The sequence below is a fragment of the Staurois parvus genome, unplaced genomic scaffold, assembly GCF_062004578.1.
Source record: "Staurois parvus isolate SC_StPar_1 unplaced genomic scaffold, SC_StPar_1.0 ptg000199l, whole genome shotgun sequence".
Lineage (NCBI taxonomy): Eukaryota > Metazoa > Chordata > Amphibia > Anura > Ranidae > Staurois > Staurois parvus.
Window position 1 is genome coordinate 704,343 of NW_028317995.1, and position 13,158 is coordinate 717,500.

The 13,158-nt window shown below is 40.9% G+C and overlaps 1 protein-coding gene across 2 annotated transcripts in view; it reads right to left on the bottom strand.

Moving 5' to 3' along the window:
• Nucleotides 1-205: 205 nt before the first annotated feature.
• The window catches only part of THTPA (thiamine triphosphatase), a 148,252-nt gene continuing 135,299 nt past the window's right edge, over nucleotides 206-13,158 (bottom strand). For both annotated transcript variants that reach the window (XM_089678178.1, XM_089678177.1), the window contains 2 exons: nucleotides 6,082-6,627; nucleotides 206-1,005 (listed from right to left, as the gene is read on the bottom strand). In XM_089678178.1, coding sequence (XP_089534304.1) covers nucleotides 905-1,005; nucleotides 6,082-6,625 — 645 coding nt within the window. In that variant the 5' untranslated portion in view covers nucleotides 6,626-6,627 and the 3' untranslated portion in view covers nucleotides 206-904. The remainder of the gene's footprint in view (nucleotides 1,006-6,081; nucleotides 6,628-13,158) is intronic.

Genomic DNA, 13,158 nt, shown 5'->3' on the forward strand with positions numbered 1-13,158 from the left:
CCCCATGATTGTTGTCAGTGGGAGAAAAGGTGCCCCATTGCATTGTTGGTGTCTCACATCAGAGAGGAATAGTTTCCCAAGAGCCGGATAAGGGCAAGCAAAGGGCAGCAGTTTGGAGACCACTGTTGTAACTGATACCATTACCCCAACCCTACCTTCTCTCGCTTTAAAGTCCATTAAAATTATTGTAAAGAAAAACAAAAGACAATTTTTAAGTGTATGTATTGAGACTTTCAAAATCACACGCAGCAAATGCACAAGATTTATTTATTTCAGATATCAGGACACATGTATGAATACACATAATTTTGGAGATAAGGGGATGAAAAGTTTGCAGATCTCTACCCTCCACCCCACTTCCTTAGACAAAACTATCTTATCTGTCATCCCCGCCCACCCAACCCCAACAATGCTGCAACCAATCCTATTCCTCTATCCTCAGAGGGATATTATTACAATTCTATCTCATTTGCTGGATTGTAAATTCTCTTTATAGTGTATGTCTGTATTTAGGCAGCCTTCTTGTTTGAGTCAGATAGAAATTTGAGTGATGAACAGGTTAGCAGATCAAAGATAATGAGATCTGACACTGCTGCTTTATCTTGGCAGAACATCAGTAATCAGCTGAAATAGTTGACTCTCAATATCTGTTGGGCAGGGTGTGTCTGCAGAGGTCTCAGATTGGCCCATAGACATGCAGTAATTTTTCAATCCAACCATAATCAGATCTGCAAACAATCATCCATGTCTGTGGGCAGATTTACTCAGTGGATTGCTACACAGAGAACAAATCCATATTATTATGATTATTGTACAGGATTTATGTAGCACCAAAAGTTTGGGGAGAGCTTTATCAGAAATTATCGGAGTGTACACATGGCTTCTAGAGTGGATCTTGCAAAGGTCAAAATACATGAGCCTCAACCAACTGCCTGTAATGTTCAACACGATTCAGTTGAAGAAATGTTGCTACTTTGCCTTGTACAGCTGATTCCTGGAAAACACCTGGAAGAGGTAAGTGTATTTGTTACTATAACAAAATATACCTTTTAAAAAGGTTTTTATGTAATTACGTAAAGCCTTTTAAGTAGTTGCCTTCAACTCTGTGCAGGTAAAAGTAACTTAAAATGTCTCCTCCCTCCAGCGGATGAAGTATCTAGTGTGTGCTTGTCTAGGGGATGGACCAACAGAGTAATGCTTAACTCAATCCACAGTTCAGCAGTACAGGTGTACCTCGGTTTACGAATGCCTCAGTTAATGTAATTTTCAGTTTACAAATGAAAATCCATCGAAAATACTTGGTATTGCGAAAAAAATTTGTAAACAAAGACAAGTTTCCCCAGGATGCATTGCGCCTGGGAGGTTTATAGCACCAGCCCCGTGCCTTTAAAGTGCACTTTATAAAGAGTTTTGAACAGATAAGACTTGACTTTTTTCTGACCTCTGGAACAGATTAATTGGTTTTCAATGCATTTACAAATTCTTTTAATCATGTCACTGTACAGTATTTATGCCCCTAAAGTGCACTTTATAAAAGAGTTTTGAACAGATAAAACACTGTTTTTACTTTTTTCAGACCTCCGAAACGGATTAATTGGTTTTCAGTGCATTCCTACAGGAAACCATGTTTCTATTTACAAATTTGTCGCAATAGGAAACATCTCAGAGAACGCCCCTCTTACTGACATTGGATGCAGGACCAATTGCCGTGTCATCAGGATGGGACATGACACCCACCCACATACCAGCACTGGAGAGAAAAATTCCAGATTGCTGGCTGTTGCAAGTTGATGATGTAATGTTAATGCTTGCTCTTTGTTATCCAATCCTCCAGAAAAGACAAGCGCTGGATACTTCCATCAGCTGCAGAGGCCAGCACTTTTAATTACTTGTAAATGTTGGCGTTAGGCTTTAAATTTATGCTACTACTAAAATTTTAAATTAATGGCAGTTTAGATATTTAAGGATTTTATGAAGCCTGAAAGCACAGTGCTGGCCACAGGCAAGCATGATGCAATATACAATAGTTAATGAGCTACAGCAATTATTATTATTATACAGGATTTATATAGCACCAATAGTTTGCTCAGCGCTGTACATTATAATGGGAGACAGTACATGACAGTACAGTAACAATACAATTCAATACACGAGGGATTTGAGGGCCCTGCTCCTTGGAGCTTACAATCTAGGAGGGAGGGGATAGTGGTACAGGAGGAAATAGCTGTGGGGGATGGAGTGTTAGGATGAGTGGAGGAGTTCAGTAATTAGCTGAGAGCGGGGTAGGCTTCCCTGAAGAGATGGGTTTTCAGGGTGCACCTAAAAGGTGAGGAGGGTAGGTGATAGTCTTATGGATTGGGGTAGGGAGTTCCAGAGGATGGGGGAAGCCCTGGAGACGGGCATGGGAGGAAGAGACCAGGGAACTAGAGAGTAGGAGGTCTTGTGAGGAGCGGAGAGTACGTTTTTGGTGGTATTTGGATACCAGATTGGTGATGTAGTTTGGGGCAGTATTATGAACAGCTTTATACGTCAATGTTAGCATTTTGAATTTTATCCGTTGGGCAATCGGAAGCCAGTGGAGGGATTGGCAGAGGGGGGTGGCGGATACGGAGTGGTTTGTAAGGTGAATGAGTCTGGCCACAGCATTCAAGATAGACTGAAGCGGGGATAGCCTGCGGTGAGGTAAGCCGATGAGGGAGTTACAGTAGTCAAGGCATGAAATAATAAGGGAGTAAATGAGTTGCTTAGTGGTTTCCGAGGTTAGGAATGGTCATATTTTGGAGATGTTGGAGGTGACGTCCACATGAGTTTGTCAGCAATTGGACCTGGGGCTGGAAGGACAGATTGGAGTCAAGGATGACACCCACTACTCTGGCTTTAGGGGTGGGACTGATGGTGGTGTTGTTGGTCTTGATGGAGAAGACACGGGGGGGGGGGGCGCGGGCTGGGGGGAAAACTAGGAGCGCAGTTTTGGAAAGATTTTTCCACAACAGAAGCCAAATACTTTTGGTTTTCCTTGAAGCTACAGTAAGCTGAGTGTTTTCAGGCGCTTTTTTTTTTTTTTTTTTTTTATTTAGCAGATTTGCTATTATAGGCATTTTTTGCTGTGGCCAATAGAAACCTGAGTAGATATGTCCTAGGCACATACAACAGGAAAACCAGGATCAAGCACATGGCTGCTATACACAGAAGTCCTGTACCTTTCTCCTTGATCTGGGGAGCAGTGTAGCTGTTCCACTGGGGCAGCAAGTTTCATCCCACTTCCTCCCAAGCCCTGGTGCTCCTTGCCCAGCACTTATAATGGGAATCCATGGGTTCATAGATGCAGGGGTGGTCACAGAAGAGAGTGATGAATGTCTCAGCTTCCAGAAGCAGACTCCCCTCAGTTTTGATCACAAGGATATGTGTTTATAAAGTGTGGAGTGATGCTAAAAAAGGGGAGGGGAGCTGCTGTTTAAGCTAAAACCGCTAATTTCTTGCTGTTCACATGTTTTCCATTGAAGCCTATGGGGACAAAAAAGCTCAAATCTGTCTGAAGAGTAGCTCATGTACTATTTTGAGCAACAGGCATTTTGGTTCTGGTGACAAACCACTCAAATGTGAGCAGGGGCCATTGAAATGAATGGGATTTTCCTTGTGGAGCTTTGAGATGAAAAATGCTCAAGTGTGAATGGGCCCTAAGATGCACTGTCATGTTGTAGTATGTTGTGCTGCATTTAATGCAGCCAGTTTTATCTTCACCAAGCACACATCAAGTGTTGGTGTGACCCTGGCTATTGGAAACAATGGATTTCAGCTTGTATTTATGTTGGGCTTGCATTGAGTAATGCAGCCCAAAGGACATGGTGTGAATGGGTCCTTAGTTTTTAAGAAAACAATTTCTAGGGTACCTGAGGAGTGGTGCGGCAACTCAAGAGATTGGAATAGCAGTTTGGTGGTCTCTAGGGAGCATAGGAGTGGTATTTTGAGGTTCTAGAAATGTGCGCAGACACCTGCATGCACCATGTCTCTGCACTCATTTTGTGCTAGATTAGAATTATGACAGTTGTGTAAGAGAACTAACCTCAGAGAACAATATAATTTTGCTAAACCTTAAGGGCTTATCCAGATTTGTACATTGACCTGCAGTGTAATGTATACAGTATGTTCTGAAAAAGGAAACGTAGGTTGGAAGACCAGGGTAAAGCAGTCACCTCATAATTCAGGTATGTCCCAGTGCCTTCATGCATGATTAGTTTCTTTGCAGAGCACCCCTGTACCTTTAAAATTCAGAGTGAACTCTAATGCATACCATTCTAAGACTTCTAATAGTCCTTCTGTTCATGATCTTCCTGTCCTCCCCTATACTTCACTCTTGGTCAGTAGGACTGCCCATTATGCTTTGTTCCCCGCTCCTCATTAAGGATTGGCACCTTTGGTGAGCAGAGGGGGAGCGGGTACCTGAATTTGACCGGTACCCGCTCCCACTTCCGCTGTGATTGCCTAGGCAATCGGAAACAGAAGTTGTCCTCCCCCTCTCCCTCCCTGTTGTCTTCTGGGACATGTGACAGGTCCCAGAAGACTGGGGCCCATTCACAAAGCGCAGCGCTTCTCGTGCATGCACAGTGGGCACCCAGCTTTGAAGCCGCAAGCTGTCACAGCCAGGTGCCCACACTGAAGCTGCCGGTGCCAGGGAGAGAAGATGGCCGGTGAAACCAACGGTGGTGAGGACACCGCTGGACCGAGGGACAGGTAAGTGTCTGTATTTTAAAACTCTGCAGCTACAGTTTTTGTAGCTGCTGACTTATTTTTTTCCCGGAGGAACTCTGCTTTAATAGGCAGCCAATAAGGAGGCGAGCCTGCGAAGATAGCCACAGTTTGCTGCAGTGATGTGGAAAAATCTGAAAGCAACTCTGTACATTTAAAAATAAAGAATAAAAAAAAAAAAGCTTCCTGCAAAAGAGGACTCTTAATGCTTACTGTCCAGTGGGTTCATTATTCAACAAATTTTGCTTCTAGGGTGGGGACTGCTATTGCCATGGCAGACAATTTATACAATAAAGACTTTTGTGCAATGACTTTTCTCTTTGCTTCTGGTTGATGACCATGGAAGGCTTAGTTTGTCTCTAGCACCTGGGTTTCAAGTGGCAGCAGGGAAAAGCTGCTTGGAGTGGAAATTTCTGTTTGAGGCTATCCAAACTTCTCTGTATGTTGGATGTATGGTCCTTTTTATGCTCTGAGGTTCCATATGTAGGTCCCTTTGTCACTACTGTGTCCTGTAGTGACCCAGGGGTCAGCAGATAGAACCACAATGTGCAGTATGGGGCACAGGCATCTGACACACGTGCAGTGCGGCTGAAGACTAGGACTGGCTACCTGCTGAAGAACCTGCTGGCCGCTATTAGCAGCGAGAACCCCAGTGGGGCTGTGATTAGCTACGAGTAAGCATCCCCTTTAAAAGAAATGCTAGGCTCACCTTGCAGGTATTCACACCCACTCCCATGTAATCGCTCAAGCAACAGTTACATGCGAGTAATCGCAGTGTGAGCAATTACATGTGAGTGGGTGTTTAGATGCAAGAAATAGCAGCTTCCTATTGCTTTCAATTGAGCTGCTTACTAACAGCTACTCTCGGTAACCCTCGCTGGGGTTCTCGCAGCTAGTCACAGTCAAGGATTATTTGCAGATGTGAATGCACCCTTAGGAATGTTCTTTTGTAGTGAACTTTTTTGTAATTTTTATTGGATAAATGCAGCCTTGCTTTAAAAAAATGCACTATTTTTTTTACAGTAGCACACTTTACAGGGGATTTGCCTTGCCCTTTTAGGGCCACTTCAGATCTTTACATTTATCTGAGTTACAGCACTTTTTTGTAGCTGTCATTAAGCAAAGCTAAAAAGTGCCGCTAAAAAAAAAAATTAACCAGGTAGGTATATATTAATTATACCACTTTCGTGTACAAGCCCAATTCTTATCCCCAGAATCAGGTTCATTCTGCTAGTATAATGCACTAACTGAACATACTGAGAATTTTATTAGTACAGTTAATCATTAAAAATAAAGTTTGCAAACCTTTTGTTCTGGGACCCTTGATATTCTTACCTAGCTTTTTGCAGATCTCTTCTACTTTTTGAAATGCGTTTTGTACTTCCTCTTGTGTTTGTACAATCACTTCCACTTCACCTACTGCAAAATCGAAGTCTGCCTCATCTAGGTCAACCATAGCCATGGTGCTTGAGCTTTCCTCTAGAGGCAGCTGGAACCTGCGTCTGCGCGTCACGAAACTTGCAAACTCATTCAGGCCAAACGCTTCCATGTTGGGGGGACTTGGTACACCCAGTACTTCACTGACTTTGCAAATAATTTTATCTTCTTCAGTCACCTCCAAGTATTGTGTGGAAGCTCCAAAAAGTCCTCTGGTCCCTGGTTGTGGTGGGTGTTTGAGCTCCCAACTATCTCCTCTTTTTCGCAGCCAATAGTCGTTAAGTGTAAGCCGCAATTCTGCGCTATCATAGTAAGAGTCTCTAAATATGATTTCCTTAAGCAGCTCAGCCCCTAGTGCATACAAGCTTTTCTCTACTTCTGGCCCAGGGACAAACTTTCTTTCCACTTCAATAGACCCAGATAGATGTGACGAAGGTGCCATTTCTAGGAAAGAAAGAACAAAGTACGATGTTCAGCAAGATGAAATGATGCACAAGTGATTTGTGAAAGAGCCAGAACGGTGTGTACAAGCAAAGAAGGAACAAGAAACATATGATTATAAGGTCTGTACAGAAGCAAGCTGGTATGTGCCAATTTCCCAATCAAAACTTTGACATATTTTTCTTAAGCATAAAAGCAAAAAATGTTTCCCATCCAATCATCACAAATTGTCTAACGTAGTCATCCTTTTCCCACTATAAAAATATTATTAATACAAATATGGTCTTACATAGTAAAATTAACTTTTTAGTGACTTAAGATAAAAGCAGAAAAGCGAGCGCTAAAACCATAAGCAGCTGATGCACCGAAAAGGTAACCAAAAACAACCTCCAAAGTAATCAAATAAATATAGGTGCAGCGCTAAAATATCAAAATGAATCAATGTAATGCAACCATATGCAATAAATATATAAAATAATGCATAAAATCAAATGATTAATGGTATACCCATATAAGGTGACAAAGTGCAAATATTGTGTTAATAAGTTATTAAGTTATATCCACAATAAAGTGCTAATGAAGTGACAATCGTGAGCACATAATAGTGCTAAAATATCAAACTCCAATAAAAGTGCTAATCGTTAAGATCAATCCAAGAATGATCTTAGGTAAGTGCTCCCTATACTTCTAATGATTAGTCAGGTGATGTGCCGAGAATTTGTTAAGATTACGCACTCACCAGATGCGTAATCATAGTACGCATTTGTATATTAAGTTGTCAGCTGGAGGGGCCCTTAAGGATGTATACAGCCTAGTCTGGTCAGAGAGATCCCCTTCCCCTGGGTTATCTGCAGCACCTCAGAATGGGCTCTGTAGTTATGTCAGCTCATAAAGAGCCAAAAAGAAGGATGCCCATAGTGTAGTATTTTCAAGTATAATCATTTATTTAGGTAAGGTAAACAAAGCAAAAAACACACACTGAGCATGTGAATTAAAGTAGGCCGCCGGACCTCCTCGTGGTCTCGGCGGCGTGACGTCACTGCGTACGGCTCCTCCTTGACACGTTTCGTGCTATGGCACATATTCATAAGGGGTGTGCTCGTATGCAAGGACGTCAATGGAGTCTATATAATGGATGCGACGCATGCGCACATCGCGCCCGCCATTTTGCTGAAGTCCTAGATGTCCGTGCGAGTGCGCCATCTTTCCATAGATTTGGCATTTCAGCCATACCATGCAACAGGTAAAACAAGGGGATGATAATTCCCATAAACATAAGAGATAGAAACGGGGGTTGAATGATCACGTGGCACCATTAAATAAATATTTGGACCGATTATTAGGTGAAAAAAAGGGGGAACATTTCATTCAAACAGTCCACATTAATAGTGCGCAGTAGTAAAACTCCTGAACGAGAATTGTTTCAACCACCAGCATATGTATAAATGTGCAGCAATTTATATTAACCTTAAGCTGCAACACAAATTATTCATACGATTAATCGCTGCAATCAGCAGGTATCAATATTCATATTAAGAAACCAGAATGATATCTACTGGTGTGTGGTATGGCTAGTACAATCCAATCCAATATATTTAAAAATAAAAGTAAAAACACATGGCTAATATAAAATCACATACGTATAAAATCCCAGAAAAACATAAATGAAATAGAAATATATGAATGCATAAATGATTATATTCATACATATGAAGTCTATAAAAAGTTAAATCGTAAAAACAGATTTAAAACACATATATATATATATATATATATATATATATATATATATATATATATATTTCATCTTGAATGATGGATAAAATAAAAAAAACTGTAAAAAACACCCACATAAGAAAAAAATTTGTAAAAATAGAATAGGATAGCTAATACAAATAGAATAGCCAAGAATTGCATAAAATTAGCTAAAAAGTTTGCAATGAGTAAAACAGATCCTAAAATGAAAATAAACATAAAGATAAAAATAAAAATATAAAATGGAGATAAAAGTAAAAAAAGTACATGAACAGACTGGATTCAACTATTGTCTATAAAAAAACAATTCAAATCCATATCTACATTGAGTCCTTTTGGGTAGAAGGTGCCCATCTCAAATATCCACTTGGATTCCAATTGAGAGACAGCCCTTTTATTGGTCCCCCTCCACTGTGTCTTAATAATATCAATTCCTACGAAGGTTAGGGAAGAAGGGTCTCTATTGTGGCATGTCCTGTAATGCTTGGAGAGTGAATGATCTTTAAAATCTTTTAACGTTGTAAACATGCTCCCTCAACCTCTCAGCCTCCTTGTAGTGCATCCTATGTACTGTTTCCCGCACAGGCATTCTAATAAATAAACCAACTGTTGCATGAAATAAAATTATCAATATTGTACTCTTTGCCCGTAGAAGATGATAAACAAACTCACTTTTTCCTTTGGTTATTGCATAGGCATATAACACATTTGTTACATGGAACAAATCCTGTAATTTGAGAAAAAAAAGTTGTAAGGGGGGGATTAACAACGTTGGGGGCTATTCTGTTCCTTAATGCCATCGTTTTCCTTAACGTAACCTCTGGCTTGTCAGGTAAAATTGTTGCAAGGACTGGATCTGCTTTCAGAATACCCCAATTTTTATTAAGGATCCTGGTGACCATCTTACGTTGGACAGAGAAGGTGGTAACAAACGGACATACTTTGGGTTGCCTTTGTTTGACTTCACTATTCAGCATCTCCTCCCTGTTGGTGTCAGCCACCGATTGAAGTGCTTGATCAAGCTCTGACTCTTCATAGCCTTTCCAAAAATCTCTCCTTTAATTTGGAGGCTTTAGTGTAATAGGTATCCAGGTTGGTGCAGTTCCTCCTAATCCTAAGGAACTGGCCCTTAGGGATATTCGATAACCAAGCTGGGTGGTGACAGCTGTCCATTGGAATATAACTATTCCGGTCTGTACTCTTAAAATAGGATTCCGTAACAATCCTACCCCCTTGTTTAATAACGTTAGGTCAAGAAAATAAATCTCGCATGAACTATACTCAAAAGTTAACTTGATATTCAGGTCATTGTTATTTAAAGTGCCAAAAACTTTTTAAAAAAGTGTCTGTTCATCTCCATTCCATAATAAAAAAATTTCATCAATGTAACATCTGTAGAAGGAAAGCGCCGGCCAATCTCTGGCATAAATAATGTAATGGTGCACCATAGGTATATATAACCCTTAACCACTTGCCTACCGGGCACTTTCATCTACTTCCTGCCCAAGCCAATTTTCAGCTTTCAGCGTTGTTGCACTTTGAATGACAATTGCACGGTCATGCAACACTGTACCCAAACAGAATTTTTTTTTTAAAAATAGAAACTTTCTTTTGGTGGTATTTAATCACTGAGATTTTTACTTTTTGCTAAAAAAAAAAAAAAAAAAAATGAAAAAAAAAAAAAAAGACAAACTTTTGAAGAAAGTTTATAAAGTTTTGTAAATAAGTAGGTTTTTTTTCCTTCAGGGCACACTGATTATCAGTGTTGATGTCCTCTCTTTAGATCGTTGCTTATGGGCGCTGTGAGAATGAGGAGAGGGCTGCTGATAACCAGTATTGGTGGTCAGCTGTGATTGGACACAGCTGATCACATGGTACTGGATCACTTTGATTGGCCCTTTACCGTGATCAGCTGTGTCCAGAGGACATAGTGATCACAGATTGTGCCCGATGCACACCCCAGTATGCGTGCGGGGGCGTGGTTCTGGGAGGATGTTCACGGATGCCCTTCCAGAACTAGCTGACCGCGCTGTAGCTGTCTTTTGGTTATAGCGCAGTCAGCAAGTGGTTAAAGTGGTTGTGCCCAATATCAATCCAGTGCTACTCTTTCTTTCTGCTCATTGGACTCAGTGAGAGCCATTGGCTCCTGCTATTGTCAATCAAATCCAGTGAGGAGGAGGGACACACAGAGACCAGCTTGGGTTTGAGTCTGCACATGTGCCAAAATAGGAAGCAGCTTTCTATAGTGATAAAGCAGGAAGAGGACAAAGAAGTGATGGCGAGGGACCCTAGAAGAGGAGGATTGGGGCTGCTGTTTGCAAAACCATTGAGCAGAGCAGGCAAGTATGACATATTTGTTATAAAAAAAAAAACAAAAAAAAAAAAACACAACTTTACAAGCACTTTAAGGTTGAAATCTACATACATAAAAGACATTACACACTAATCATTAATACATCATTACATTTATTATTTAAATGCAAACCATGCCTAAATCATGGTATCAGCCTTTTACAGTCTCACAACAAAATGGAAACTGTAAATTGTGAAATAACTTTTAAAGCGGAGCTCCACCCAAAAAGGGGACGTTCCGCTTTAAGGACTGCTCCCCCGCTCCCCATTAAGGATTGGGGGCGGGGGGAGCAGGTACCCAGATTTGACAGGTACCCGTTCCCACTTCCAGTCCAATCGCCTAGGTGAGCAGAAGGTGTCCTCCCTCCCTGTAGTCTTTTGGGACACGTGACAGATCCCAGAAGACTACAGGACCATTTATGAAGCGCAGCACTACTCGCACATGTGCAGTGGGTACCTGGCTGTGAAGCCGCAAGCTGTCACAGCCGGGTGCCCACACTGAAGATGCCGGCCTCCTGGAATACAGGACGGTGAAATGGGCTGCGGGACACAACGCGGGTCCAAAGGACAGGTAAGTGGCTGTTTTTTAAAAGTCAGCAGCTACAGCTTTTGTAGCTGCTGACTTATTTTTTTGACAGGGTGAGTGGAACTCTGCTTTAACAAAAGATGAACATAGAAAGTCACACATGGGGGAAGAAGTCTGCTGAATTTTCAGACAGGATCCTTGCATAATCATGTACATTGGTATCATTCACGTGTGCAGCTCCACTTCCAAATAAAGGGATGCTGTATAAAATATACATAAAAACAGAATGCAAGGATTTGAAAATCTCAAACACATACAGGTGAAACTCGAAAAATTAGAATATTGCGCAAACTGCTTGAACAATCTTGCTTTGCATGTAATGAGTTTCTCATATATTAGTTTCACCTTTTAAGTTGCATTACTGAAACAAATGAACTTTTGCACGATATTCAAATTTTTCGAGTTTCATCTGTATTTTATTCACAATAGAAAAGTGAAAATGTGTAAACTGTGAAAATGTGATATTTTAAGAAAAAAAATAAGGTCATTTTAAAATTGTTGGCAGCAGCATGTCTCAAAAACAATGGAACAGGATCATGTTTACCACGGTGTAGCATCCCCTCTTCTCTTAACACTCTGTAAAATGTCTGGTAACTGAGGAGACCAGTTGCTAGAGTTTTGGGAAAAGAATGTTGCCTCATTCTTGCCTGCTGTAGGATTCTAACTGTTCAACAGTCCTGGGTCTTCTTTGTCATTTTTTGTTTCAAGATGCCCCAAATATTTTCAATTGATGAAAGGTCTGGAAAGCAGCAGGCCAGTTAAAGGATGAGTTCACCCCCACTCTCCCCCCTTGCTAGCTGTCAAATTTTTAAAAAAACATGGCTGTGCGGGGCTCCATTTGGCCATTCGCTTCACTCATTCACTGTTCTGTGAATGAGAAACTACAAGTCCCGATAGCCTTAGTGGCTGTCGGCTTATAGTACTCAATGAACTACCACGGCACTGTGGAGCACCATGGTAGTTCATGAAGTCTTCCTGTCAGTATATCTTCTTTCCCGTACAGGCAAGCAGATATACTGAAACATCTGCAGGAGACCTGCATGCTTTAGAGGCTCCTGCAACAAAAATGTGCAATTAATATTTTTTTTGTATAAAAAGGTGAACTTATCCTTTAAAGTACCCGGACTCTTCTACTGCAAAGCCATCCTGTTGTCAAAGATGTGGTATATAGTTTTTCATTGTCCTGCTGAAGTACGCAAGGCCTTCCCTGAAAAATACATTGTCTGGATGGGACCATATGCTGTTCTTAAATCTGGATATATCTTTCCACATTGATGGTGCCTTTCCAGATGTGAAAACTACCCATTCCATACGTACTAATGCACCCCCATATCATCAGAGATGCAGGTTTTTGAACAGAGCACTAACAAGCAGGAAGGTTCCTCTCTTCTTTAGTCTGGAGGACGCAGCACCCTTGGTTGCTAAAAAGAATATCAAATTTTGATTTGTCTGACCACAGAATAGTTTTCCACTATGCAACAGACCATTTTAAATGAGCTTTGGCCCAGAGACGACAGCAAGGTTTCTGGACCATGTTCAGATATGGCTTCTTTGCATGATAGAACTTTAACTTGCAATTTGGATAGCATAGTGAATTGTGTTCACATACAAAGATTTTTTTAAAGTATTCCTGAGCCCATGCAGTAATGTCAATCACATAAATATGCCTGATTTTAATTCAGTGCTGTCTGAGGACCCGAAGATCATGGGCATACAGTATATAATTTCGGCCTTGTCCCTTGCGCACACAGATTTTTCCAGATTCTCAAAATTTTCTGATATCATGTACTGTAGATCAGTGTTTTTCAACCTTTTTTGTGCAAAGGCACACTTTTTTCATG